At 33.9% G+C, this 13,574-nt stretch overlaps 1 protein-coding gene across 1 annotated transcript in view; it reads right to left on the minus strand.

Annotated features, from left to right (window-relative positions):
- Positions 1 to 1,789: 1,789 nt before the first annotated feature.
- Positions 1,790 to 13,574, minus strand: part of ROCK1 (Rho associated coiled-coil containing protein kinase 1) — a 132,028-nt gene continuing 120,243 nt past the window's right edge. Inside the window, 9 exon segments of the mRNA XM_043964625.1 lie at positions 1,790 to 2,001; positions 3,056 to 3,317; positions 3,630 to 3,708; positions 5,071 to 5,159; positions 5,567 to 5,637; positions 10,068 to 10,227; positions 11,619 to 11,807; positions 12,838 to 12,926; positions 13,083 to 13,176. Coding sequence (XP_043820560.1) covers positions 1,790 to 2,001; positions 3,056 to 3,317; positions 3,630 to 3,708; positions 5,071 to 5,159; positions 5,567 to 5,637; positions 10,068 to 10,227; positions 11,619 to 11,807; positions 12,838 to 12,926; positions 13,083 to 13,176 — 1,245 coding nt within the window.

Here is a 13,574-nt window from a genome sequence, read left to right on the forward strand (position 1 = left end):
TGTACTAGATTTAAATTTTGTCCTTTTACTTAATTTTATTTCTATTTACTCATGTTTTGGGGGTCAAGATCAATAACAAAGGTCAGATGAATGGTCCGTGCCCTACAAATGAGGCAAGCTAGATAGATGCCCTTTCTCCCAAAAAGGTTTTCAGAGGCCTCTGTCCTTTCTAAATAGGCTTCCCATTGCAGACTTAGATGGCCCTGACTTCATTCCTGGGAAGACTGACAGTCTTAATCTTAAAAACACAGCTCCTGGGAATCTAGTGGAGGGTCAAGTGAAAGTCTCCTCTCAAGAGAACAGTAAGACTAGTCCCAAATTTAGCTCAAGAGAGCTGCTGGAAAAGTGCTATTTCCTTATATTCAGAACCATTTAGTTTTTATGTTAAGGCATTCAGAAATTTAAAATATGATGTCTAATTAAAACACTTTTTAAAAAACATCATCAGCGCCTTCTCTATTAAGTCCAATCCATATTCTGAGAAGGAAATGTATGCAAAATAATTCACAGGGAAGGAAGGCTCAGCTATGCATGTGAAAAGGAGTGGATATGGGGAGAAAACAAATAGTCCTGAAGCTCTCTCTAAGGCCCCATGGGACAAGGTATAATAAAGCACATTCCTTTGTGGAGAAATAATTTAGCAAGAACAGTCCATTTTATTACCATTAATACAAAGAATACATTTAAAAAACCAAATATAGAAAAAAATTTCAAGTTTTCCAAACTCTGTTGAACAAAATTCTTTAATCATAAATATGGTAACACCTACATATCTGGCATCTAGACTTCTACGAATCTCAGTCATCTGAACCAAAGTCAGATACGTGAAGTGGGAAAACTTTTCTTAGGAAAAAAAAAGTGGTTTAAAAAAACCCTTTGCTCTAAAGTGCAACTGCCCAACAGTGCTTAGAATTGTGCAAAATTAAGCTTAATTAGTATAAGCCTTTTATTTGATTTGTTATAAACAGGATGGCATATTAAGAGGAAGTAGAAGGAATATTATTGGAAGGTATCCCATAAGACTTGAAAGTAAAGGTAGTGGTCACTAACTATAAAGCAGTTCAGTCCCATACTTGTTTAACTATTGCTGAGGGTATACTATATCAGCATTTAGGGCATGTTTCTAAGTCATCACAAAAAAGGTTAAATAATTTTCACTGTAATATGTGTAAAATAATTTTCAAAAAATGGTTTCCTGATGTCAATGAATGAGGTATTAGTGAATTAGCCACTAGTGAAAATGGATTAAAAGGGGAAAAAATGGATTAAAAGAAACCCATTTCTTTATTTTTGAATGTTTTACTATAAATTCTCTTCCATTAGAAAATGTGAAAATTACCACACATTATTATTGTTACACACAGATCATAAAGTCTTAAGACAGTTCACATAGGGACAAAATGAAGCTGGCCATTCATGGTCAGAGTCAGGCAGTGGTAAAGAAAAGACTAGGTAGCCCCAAGCTTCTTGACTCCCAATCCATTGTTTTGCCAAAAGTACTGTGTTCTCTTAGGGTAAGGGAATTCTAAAGACTTGTGTGTAGAGCTTTATAATGTATATATTAATACATTTAATTCGGAACTAGGGGATAAATATAAAATGGATGCTCCATTCATTTGAAAATGTTGTTTATTTCTAAAGACACACAACAATTTTCCAATTCATTTGTGAAATCTGTCTACAAAATATAATGTCCCTTTTATGAAAACTAGGTTTTAAGAATAAGGATGTTACTAGTGGTAATGAAAGATGCCTAATCACTGTGTTATAAATAGTGGTATTTAAAATCTTACCTAGTTTTTCCAGATGTATTTTTGACAACTTTTCGGAAAGACTGATTTGCACTAGATCTGGTAGAAAGTGTTCTAGGGGATGCACGAACAAAACTTGATGGTGGATTCTTAGGGATCTTCTTTACTAAATGGGTTACCCATTTCTTCTGTTCATCCTGAGAACATGCTAACAGCAGCATATCTCTTGCTGATGTTACATCATAACTCACTATGAGTAGATAGGGAAAAACCAAAAATTAAACATGTAAGTAAAACTCAGTTTTCTAAATATGAGTTGTAATACCTATCAATTTCAAAATATTTCTAATTGCTCATATTTCAATATTTCAAAGGTTTTATTAATGTGGACACTGCCTCCTTTGGTAGATTAAAACCCAAGTGTATCTTTTGTTGGGTGTGATTCTTATCCATGTCCTTCAATAAATCCTCCCCAGAACACCAACATGTAGAAGATGTCCTCTGAGTCTTTTAATTACTAAAATAGACACTAAGTGAAACAAGGGAATCCATTCTATCCTTTGTTTTGATTATGAGAATTTTACTTCCTTTTTTATCTTACATTTCCTCGATGGTATCGTTTATGCCACTGCCTACTTGTAAGTCATCACTGGTAATTTACTGTAGTCTACTGATGTCAACTCTGTGTCTTTTCACACAGTTCTTTAGGTCACCAGGAAGGTCATATAATAATATTGAAAAAATGCTGATGCTAAAAAGAAAATTCCTTTCTTTCAGACACATTGAATCCTTGAAACCACTGCCCCATTAACCAAGGGCAATCAAGTTATTTTCCTTTCTCCTAATCAATTATGTGATGAGTTCATTTTCCATGTACAGGGCTTATTCAAGACATGTAATTCTTCGATTGTGTCAGTTTTGGCCTAGGATTTCAGAATTCTTAGCAATGCTTTTTAAAATTGCTTCTGGTAGCATCAATTTACTTGTTTATCCAAAGGTAAAACCAAAAAACTATACCTTATGTTAAGATTATCTAAGATTAATAAACTATACTTATCCTTTTCAAAAACTATTTAACAAACTATTTCTGAGATTAAATGATGTGAGCTCTATGTTTATAATCAAATTTATAGCTATAAAATCATGGTTATCTTCCATCTCCCTACCTAATAATGCTATAATATTTTGTAATCTCTTTTAAACTTTCTGTTATAATAACATGTTTTGGATAGAAATGATGCTTAAATACCTCAAAATTAGGATTAAATTTGTTAAAAGTTGTAAAAAAAATTGTCTTTTTTTACCTTTGCATGGAGAAATTAAGTCTTCTTTTTTGTCTAAGTGATCTCTGTGGCACTTGACATGGCATCTTCGACATTCAAGGGCAGGGGGTGGCTTAAAAACATGCCACAGAGGTTTGGCACAAGCCTCACAGTTGGCGGGAAAGTGATAGAGTGTGGGAATGAACTCATGCCCTTTGTGATTTTGAAAATTTGTCTTCTCAGCTTGTTGTACTGGCTCCACCTCCAAATCTTTCCTACATTCACCTTCATTTGCATATAGTATCTATTTTGAGAGAGTTGAGAAAGGAGATAAAGATCTTAATACAGTGAGCAAAGAAATACTAAAACATTTTATATTTACCATATAAATCAGATGTCCAATTAATACTGAGTTAGCTTTAAAAAAAAAATTTTTTTTGAGGGGCAATGAGGGTTAAGTGACTTTCCCAGGGTCACATAGCTAGTAAGTGTCAAGTGTCTGAGGCCAGACCCGAATTCAGGTCCTCCTGAATCAGGGCCCGTGCTTTATCCACTGCACCACCTAGCTGCCCCATATGAGTCAGCATTTTAAAAAATTGTCACTTAGCATTTTCACCTGGAATATTTTAGGGATTTCTTCAGTTTCTGCTCTATACACATCACCTTGAGTTACAGGTCGAACATGGAATAGTTTGCTGAAATTATAAAGAAAAAAAAAGACACATTTTTAAAAAGTCATCTTTATTACATTTAATCTATGATATATAAAGTGAAAGCCCTTTGATAAAAGGGCTGAGGCATAGTATACTTTTAAATAAATTTCCGTAAATGTATCTAGTTCCATCGCTTATTTGAAATTTCAATAACCATTGATATTTTCCCTCAAAGAGAAGTATCAAAACTCTGTAGTATTTATCCTTATTCTATTTACCCATATCTTCCAACTCTAACAAGGAACCACAAATCCCTGAATTTTTAAATGTCCTACTCAATGTACATGAATTTTATAAAAGGGAAAAAGAGTCCTGCTTATTATAGGATATAGGATAGTCTCTGTTTCAATTATAGGACTTATTGTAGGAACTGTCTATTATCTCAATAAGCAAATACTTTTATTTCCTTCTTACTCAGCAAATATATATTACATGTTGGATTTCTAAAACAATGGTGGAATAGGCTATATATATATATATATATATATACACACACATATATATATATATTACACACACACACACACACACACACACACACACACACACAAAATATGTTACCAAAGATAACTTGTAGAGGGAAAAGCCCTCCCACAAAATCAGAGCTATATGACAAAAAAGGAGGTGGGTCAATCTTGTAGTGAGACAAGAAGACAGTTAAGGCAACATGCTTCACTGGTATCCATGCAATATAAAGAGATCTCAAGGAAGACCCCCATTAAGTTGGGTGACCAGCCTGTGGAAGATTTGTGGGAATATAAGGACAAGCCTCAGAGAGGATGGTTAGATGTGGATAGTTTGTGATCTATACCATTAGGGGAAATAACTACATCTACCAATAAGATCACAGGTTAAGCATGAAGATATCTGGAATTTAAAACCATTCAACACTTTAAATCCAAAGTGGAAAACCATAAGCCTTCATTCTTGGAATATCTGAATCTAGAAGTATGATAATTTTTCTTGCATATCTCGCCAAAATAAGATAATAACATTATTTAAATAACATTATATATTGTTGGTTTTTTTTTTAAGTGAGGCAATTGGGGTTAAGTGACTTGCCCAGGGTCACACAGCTAGTAAGTGTGTCTGAGGCCGGATTTGAACTCAGGTACTCCTAAATCCAGGGCCGGTGCTCTATCCACTGCGCCACCTAGATGCCCCAATAACATTATATGTTAAAAGAAAAATTAAGAAAAATGTAGGTAGCTAAATGACACTAATTTGAAAATGATTCTTTTTAATAATAGTAAACTCAAAACAATTGTGATTACATTGAATATACTACTGAATAAGAACAAGTTATCTGCATTTTACCTGAAATTAAAAGCAAAAACAACTTACTCTATGTCTAGAACCATAGATGGATTTGATTGTTCCTTATCTTGTTCATCATTGTAGAACAAAATTTTTTTGCTGCTTACTACGACGTACTGAAACAAGGGGAAAAAGTGCAAAGTTAATGAGAACAAAACTTCCTTAGCTTAAAAACATAAGAAATCATTATGTTTGCATATTTACATATATTAGAGATCTAAACTCTACTTGACTTAGACTCTAATCTCTAAAGCAAAAACAACAGACTATACTAAATATTTGCCTGAATACAATCTGAAAGAAGCAAAATCAAATGGAAAGAAAATGTCAAATGTTGGGTTCCATATAAAATTCCATACTTCAAGTATAAACTCAGTATATGTTGCCTATATTTAGATTATATGATATTATGTAATTACTTTGAAATTAGTCCTATTCGGGCAGCAACAGCTGCTCTTTTGACAGTAAATGGCATAAAAGCATATTAACTTTAAAAAATTCAGAAATAAGATGCATATGATACCTGTTTCTTCCAGCCATATCGTTTTATATTTCCTCTGTTTGGGACTGATAGCCAACCTTCAATTCTTGATTCTATATCAAAACAAATTTGCAATATGACATCTTTAAATGTATAACAGAGAAAACAAACATAAAGCACATGTGACAGCATGCAGTACAGGCGTTTAAAATAAAAAGTGCTATAATTTGCTTTTTCATGCGTCAACCACAAATTAACTTGATAGCCATACAAATATTGCACGACAAAATAATAAGCCTTTCCCCAATTAAATTTAACATTTAATTATAAAAGAATGGGGTAAAAATAAACCTTCAAGAGCAAGACAAAAGTATTCAACAATGGACTGCAGCTAAAATGGAACATGATTTAAAAGATCATTTAACATTCAAAGTAGCTACAAAAAAAAAATATTTAGCAAAAAAAGATGTGGCAAGTAAAACAAACCAGAACCATCATTTTACACAAAAGAGAGCAAGCAAAAGTACACAAGTGTCCTATTACTCACAGAAGACAAGAATAGAAGATAAATAAATAAGGAATGCAGGAAGAATCAACTAGACATAAAGAATAAGAGACAAGCATTTTATTCAGTTTTCATAGGACAATATTCTAAAGAGCACTGTGGTATGTCCAACCCAACCATATTAATAAATCTGTCCCCATTTTTTAAAAAATGGATCTTAATTTGAAAGAGTAGAACATATAAAATTCTCTTCCAAAATTGAAATATAGGCCTTTTATGTTTGTGGTCTTAGAATTTTAGTAAAACAACAACAAAAGAATTTGGGCAGCTAGTGGCTAGAGTTTTGTTTTTTGTTTTTTTTTTTGCTAAGAGAAATTTTCCTAACAAATATGATCATAGAATTTCATTTAAAATTATTATTACTGTTAGAAAAAACTTTTTTCCAGAAAAATCACTTGAAGTAAACAGTTCCATTGACAAAAGTTGTTTCACAGCAGGCTATTAAGAATATTCATTCATCTATTTCAAATAAATGCTTTTTTCCAGATTTTCTTAGTATGATTCCTACCATTTTAGTGAAAAGAAATCACAACAGCACAGCTCTACTCCATCTAACGGATTGTGCCACATGCAGTCCTCCTTTTGATATTTGGGAGGTGAATATTGATTCACCAATACCTAATACAATAGCTACCAATACTTACATGCCTACATTGCATTAAAAATTTTAAACCATGATCAATATAATTCAAATTTCCAATGTTAGGTTTATATAAATTAAGTGTGAGGCAACATGGCCTGGATAGAAATCTAGCTTTGGAGTCTTGAGACAAAACATGACACAAAGTCCTGCATAGGTCATGTACTATCTGTATAGCAATGAGTTTAACTTCTCAGTGACCCAAGGTAATTTATGAGAAGGTAAGTCAAAGAGGACTCATCAATCTGCATTGAGGGAGAAAATTTCTAGACTTGGAATTCCTAACAATGATGAAATCGGGGGGCTTGGAGGGTGGGGTAAAGTGGGAAAGTTTCTATTAACTAGTATACAATATAAGGCCTTTGTAACATTATATGTCACTTATGAAATAAAAGAGACAAATATTACACTAGCATGAAATCCTATTCCACAATCCTTTGCTGTTATCAGTTTTGATTATCTAGTTTGAAATCACATTCTCATTACAATTCCACAACAACTTCTCACCTTGTTCCCCTTCACTTAAAATCCTATCTATCCTTCAAATCCCATCACCATTCTGAAGAATTCAGACTCTAGTTTCAAATTCAGTTGAATGTCAGAGGTTTTTGTTTTGTCTTGCTATGTAAAATCCTTGAGTATGGGGGGGGGGGGAGTGGAGAGGAGAAGAAGCAATGAGGGTTAGGTGACTTGCCCAAGGTCACACAGAGTAGTAAATGTCAAGTGTCTGAGGTTGGATTTGAACTCAGATTCTCCTGAATCCAGGGCCAGAGCTTTATCCACTGTGCCACCTAGCTGCCCCCTGATCCTACAATCTTATGCCAAATTCTATTAATCTTTTTTTTTTTTGGCGGGGCAATGGGGGTTAAGTGACTTGCCCAGGGTCACACAGCTAGTAAATGTCAAGTGTCTGAGGCCGGATTTGAACTCAGGTCCTCCTGAATCCAGGGCCGGTGCTTTATCCACTGCGCCACCTAGCTGCCCCCAAAATTCTATTAATCTTATCTGATAATGTCGAAATGATAATTTCTCTTCTCAAAATCCTTCATAAGAGTTCCCTAATTCTTTAGAAAGAAAACTTCAAACTCCTCTGCACAGTATTCAAAGCTCTCCACAATCCAGCATTGCATTTAGTCTCATACAATTCCTTCAATGTACTCTAGAGCTTCAGTCAAAGTAGAATATTCACTGTCCACAGAGCATGTAAGCTTTCATTTTCTTTGCTTATGTGCTCTTCGCTGGGCTTAGGACATACTTTCTTTTTTATATCCTTTTGTTTAATTCCCCCTTCCCCAATTTTATAAGGTCCACATTCTCTTCCTTCCACTTCCTTTTCTAGTCCTACTCCTATCCCACCCTACTCCCCAAGTCAAGAAAAACAAAACACATTATAAATCATGTATCATTAGGTGAAACAAATTCCCACATATGGCATCTCAAAAAACAAAAAAAGTATCAATCCACAATGAAGCCAGCAGTTCTCTATCTGCGGGTAGGTAGCACGTTTGTTTCATCACGAACCCTCTGGAATTTAGAGTTTCTAAGTCTTTCAAATTTACTGTTGTTGTTGGTTTTTTTTTTACAACATTGTTATCATTGTATAAATGTCTTCTGGTTTTGCTCACTTCACTTTACATTTGTCATACAAGTCCTCCTAGGTTTCTTTGAAACCATCGCTTTTCATTTCTTATGGCATAATAGTATTCCATCACATTCCTATACCATAATTTGTTAAACCACTCCCATGCTGATGTCTATCCCTTTGGTTTCCAATTCTCTGTCACTACAAAAAAAAGTTTCTATAAATATGTTTGTACATATAGTTCCTTTTCCTTTTTCTTTGATCTCTTAAGGGTATAGACATAGTAGAGGCATTGCTATGACAAAGGGTATGAACAGTTTAATAGCTTGTTTTCCAGAATGGCTAGACCAGTTCACAGTTCTACCAATAGTGTACTAAGGTACCTGTTTCTCTCCTATTCATTCTTTAAAGTCAAACCTAAAGACCACTTCTTCCAGAAAGTCTTTGGACCAGAAAAGAAAGGACAAAAATAACAGATACCCAAGACATATGAGGGAGTGTGACAACCCCTAGCTGCTGAAATTATTCTTTTTATTAAATTAATAACCAATTATTAAATTAAGATTAAAGTCCCCTCCCCCGCCTTATTTCCTCATTCAGGGACCAGCCCCTACAGACCAGTCAGTCTCTGAAGGACACTGCTGATAGATGAGATTGCCCAAATCTGCTGGTTACATTGTCTGTGATCTTGGGTGGGACTCTACCCAATTAGAAAATTTTTCTTCTAATTAGAGTGTAAACAGAATCTAATCTTGGTGAATTCTTGTTCTTTGTACCCCTCCCCTGGACTTTAGGGTAACCCAGCTTAAAAGGAGAAAACCAATAGGAGTGGCCTGGGTAGAGATAGATTCTTTTGTCCAGACTGATGGAGGCAGATGAGTACCATTCTCATATTTTCAGCAGGAGGAGCTGAAGACTTTTAGCCTACCTCCTCATTAATATGTCCACCCTCTCACTAACTATTCACCAATCAGGGACACTTCCTTTTCCAAAAGTAAGCATTCAGTGATCTCCTTAAGAAGGAACAGGATAGCTATTTTAGGTATATGCTGTGCTCATATATGGAATGCCTCATTTTAGTGAGCACGTGAGCTTTTGAAGGCTGTCAGTGGTACATAAACCCTGGGAAATTCTACAATGCTGAAAGGGCTTCAAGTATAGCTCCAGTAAATAAATATGTATTTATTTAAAACATAAAATTATATTTCAATACTAAATAAATATATAATAGATAACATATAAACAACTCACATTATACTATGTCCAATTTATTACAAAGACGGACTTAAAAAAGGATGAGTTAAACTTCCATACCACCCTAACCTAATCTTAAAAATCTTCATAATCATTAGTCTTAGCATAGGAACAAACTAATTTTGAAGAGCTCCTTTCCTTAAAAGCAGTTATAGCTCTCTGTAACTATACTGGAATATAGAACTGGTTGAATTTCTCCATAAGATTGGGAGTGCTCACCATAAGTGGTCCAAACCTCTTTAATAACTGAGTTAAATAGTAACAGGGCCACCCTAGAACTACTTTTAGCAGTAACATATTATTTATCCTATGTACATTTAATTGATCTAAAATAACTTGTCCATGAAACTATTAAGAGGCTTTTGCCAATAGAAATGCACATGTTCTTTCATTCCATGGACAAAACAGAATTTTAAAAAGGAGAAAAAGAATGGAGAGAAAAACACCAATTTCCACAAAGTCAAAGCCAATTAAGAAAGTAAAGAAAATAAAACTGCCTTACCTGGAAGGTTTCCATCAGTTTCATCGGCACTAGGAAAACTAGTAACACTGGTAGAATCTGAAAGGTCCAATAGTTTCGCACGCAACTGCTCTATGTCACTCTCTTTGCTAGCCAGCTGCATCTGAAGTTCATTCCTGTGTGTGCACTCTTCAACTAATTGCTGTCATTTAATAATTAAAATAATTTTTAAAACACAAAGAATATTAGAACCAAAGAATTTGCAATAACGAGAATCAATTATACTGAATTATAAACTCTTTATAATCCAAAGAAGTAATTCAAAATTAAGATTATAGATTAAAACCTACAAATATATACTATTATATGCAAGAAGTTAAGTGACCTTGATAAGTTACAACCTCTTAGAGCCTCAATTTCCTTATCTGAAAAACAAGGATAAAAATAACCATCCTCACAATGGTTTAGTATGAGTATCAAATGTAAAAGTATTTTGTAAGCTATAAAGCATTTGGCAGCCAATGATAAGAAGAACATTTTTAGAAATAGTAGGGGCTTTGGGGTCTTTGGAGATAATTTAGTCCAAAGTCCCTGGGTTTATTATTCCCCTGGCAAGGAGGAGAACTCCCCCAGTGAAATATTTTTAAAAAAAATAATAAAAATTTATTATTATTATTTTTTCTTGAGCTCTTGTAATATGCTTTTAAATAAAGTACACAGTATGGAAAATATTCAAAGCTGAAGAAAGCACTTTTTTCCCAGGCCCCAAATCAAATAGTTTAAATTGAACAAAAACTTTCAAGGGAAAAAGAAAAAAAATTTTTTAAATTTATTATTATTATCATTATTTTTGGTGGGGCAATTGGGGTTAAAGTGACTTTCTCAGGGTTACACAGCTAGTGTTAAGTGTCTGAGCTGGACGTGAACTCAGGTTCTCTTGAATTCAGGACCAGTGCTTTATCCACTGCACCACCTAGCTGCCCCCAAAAGAAAACTTAATATCAGCAATTATATATTCTAATAAATTAATTCATACTTGTCATATATATATGTATTTGAGACTGCTCTTTTATTTTAGAAAATGGCAGTCTAGTGAGATTAAGTAACCTCTTATATATTATTTGTTGCTTGGTTGTTTCAGTCATGTCTGACTTTTCGTGACCCCCATTTGGTGTTTTCTTAGCAAAGATGCTGGAGTGGTCTGCTATTTCCTTCTCATTTTTTACAGATAAGGAAACTGAGGCAAAGAGGGTAAAGTGATTTTCCCAGGGTCCCAAAGCTACCAAATGTCCCAGGCCAGATTTAAACTTAAGAAAATGAGTATTCCTGACTCCAGACCCACTGCTCTATACACTGTGCCACCTAACTGCCCCAAACTAAACTATCTCTTAAAACTTAAAAATCAAAAAACCTCTTTCTCCAACAGAGGCCAAGTTATATTCCAGATATAACTGAATCTTGCCCTGCTCAGTTTCTGTCTAGAGATCATAGTGGGTTAATTTATACATTAGTAAGATATGGTAAGTATACAAAAAGGTATAGTAATGTACAGTTTTAAGAATTAAAAAGATAATCTAACACAAACAACTTTACCGCTTGCATTTCATTGAGTTCCTTCTGGTGTTTCACTACCATCTGATTGAATTTCTCTCTTTCTTGGTTGAGTTCCAGTTGTAATTTTCTGTTTTCCTTTTCCTTCTTTCTTAAATCCTGTGTATTAGCCTTCTTTCTATCAATTTTAAAATCTTTGCGATTCATTATTTCCGCCAACTTGTTAACAGCCTATAAAATAAGAGTGAAAAAGGACATAATAGCTCTTCATAAGCAATTTGGACATTTTTAAAGGGAAAAATTTAATTACTATCATAAAGTGAAAGAGACTAGTGTAAACAAGTATCAGTAAATCAACAAGAATTTCTTAAGTGCCTACTATGTGCTAGGCAATGTTGAAACAAAGGCAAAAATTCAAAAACAGTTCTCAGGAAAGTTTTATCAATGAATGGCAAGGTAACGTTATTTTATTCCATTCTTATAATTTGTAATTCAGTAGAGGGCAGGAAATTAAAGCTTCCCGATTATAATTTTAATCTCTTTGCCAGAGTGAGATTTGGAAATTTGTATTCCTATAAAAAGCACCCATACATGACAACTTTTTCCATGAACACCTTATACTTTAAGTCAAACAGTACAATGCAGTCCTCCAATGAGGAACGAGGAAATCCCAGCCTTACATGCTCAGCTCCAAGGCATCTTCACTCCTCTAACTTTCACTCTTGTGCCCATAATTCACTTCACTAGCTTCAGCTAAATTATTTTCCTCCCCAGACAGGCCCTCATCTAATCTTTTCCACTTTCAGTTCCAGGTTTTCTATGTAAAATGGAATAGAGTTCTGTTTCATATAAGCTAAGCTATTTTTCCTTTCTCAGTACATCCCTGAAAAGCTCTATTTCAACCTAAGTATGAATTGATTACAATGTGCCCATTCATCCCATTAAAAAATAAATATTACCATTTCTTTTTTGTTTGTTTGTTTTTGGGTTTTTTTTGTAGGCAATGGGGGTTAAGTGACTTGCCCAGGGTCACACAGCTAGAAAGTGTCAAGTGTCTGAGGCCGGATTTGAACTCAGGTACTCCTGAATTCAGGGCTGGTGCTTTAACCACTGCACCATCTAGCTGCCCCACCATTTCTTTTAATACTAGTATCAAATACTATTGTTACATGCAAGGCCCTCAAAGGCCTATTTCATTTTATATAGTGTTAAATAAACTAGCAATACTTAAACCATAAGTTAACAATTGTAAAATAATTACCTGTGTTTTTAGGGTTCTTTCAGTATTAATATTCTTTTCAAAAGAAGCTTTAAGATTATTGATCTCTTCTTCTTTCTTCAATTTATAATCTGTTTGATGAGTTAAAAGATAATTTTTGGCAAAAATAAGTATTTTTCATGGAACAAACTTATTAACAGATGGTTTTAAAATTTCATATTCTATTATATAGTAAAATTTCTATTATATACTTAGCAAAATTTCTTTATTAATTAAAATCCACATACCTTCTTGTTCCTTCCTCATTTTTTCAGTAAACTCTTCATTTTCCTTTCTTAATAATTCAATATCTTTGGTTAATGTACTGTTTATTTCTTCCAGCTAAATGAGACAAAAAAAAATCATAACTAAAAGCTGACTTTAGTCAAAGGAACGCTCCTCAAAATGAATTTTTCACTTCTCATATAAATATAGATTAGCATAGACTAATCGTGGGGAATATCTGAATTTTGACTTAAAATATAGTTTGATTATTTCAATCAATTCAGGTTCTGTTCATACCCTTTCTTCACTAGAGTAATATAAATGTTTACAGATATGTTCCCTTGATAAGAATTATAAAAATCAGTCTTATTTTTTCAGTTGTACAGGTATTTCCCAATTTAAAAAGCACCCAAACAAATGCATCTTTGCTTGATCCCACTAGTCTCCTGCATGCTGGCTGCTCAGAAGAATGAGGGGCAGAGGGGAATGTGGTAGAAAATCCCTCATACTTAGAG

The sequence above is a fragment of the Dromiciops gliroides genome, chromosome 1 (genome assembly GCF_019393635.1).
Source record: "Dromiciops gliroides isolate mDroGli1 chromosome 1, mDroGli1.pri, whole genome shotgun sequence".
Taxonomy (NCBI): domain Eukaryota; kingdom Metazoa; phylum Chordata; class Mammalia; order Microbiotheria; family Microbiotheriidae; genus Dromiciops; species Dromiciops gliroides.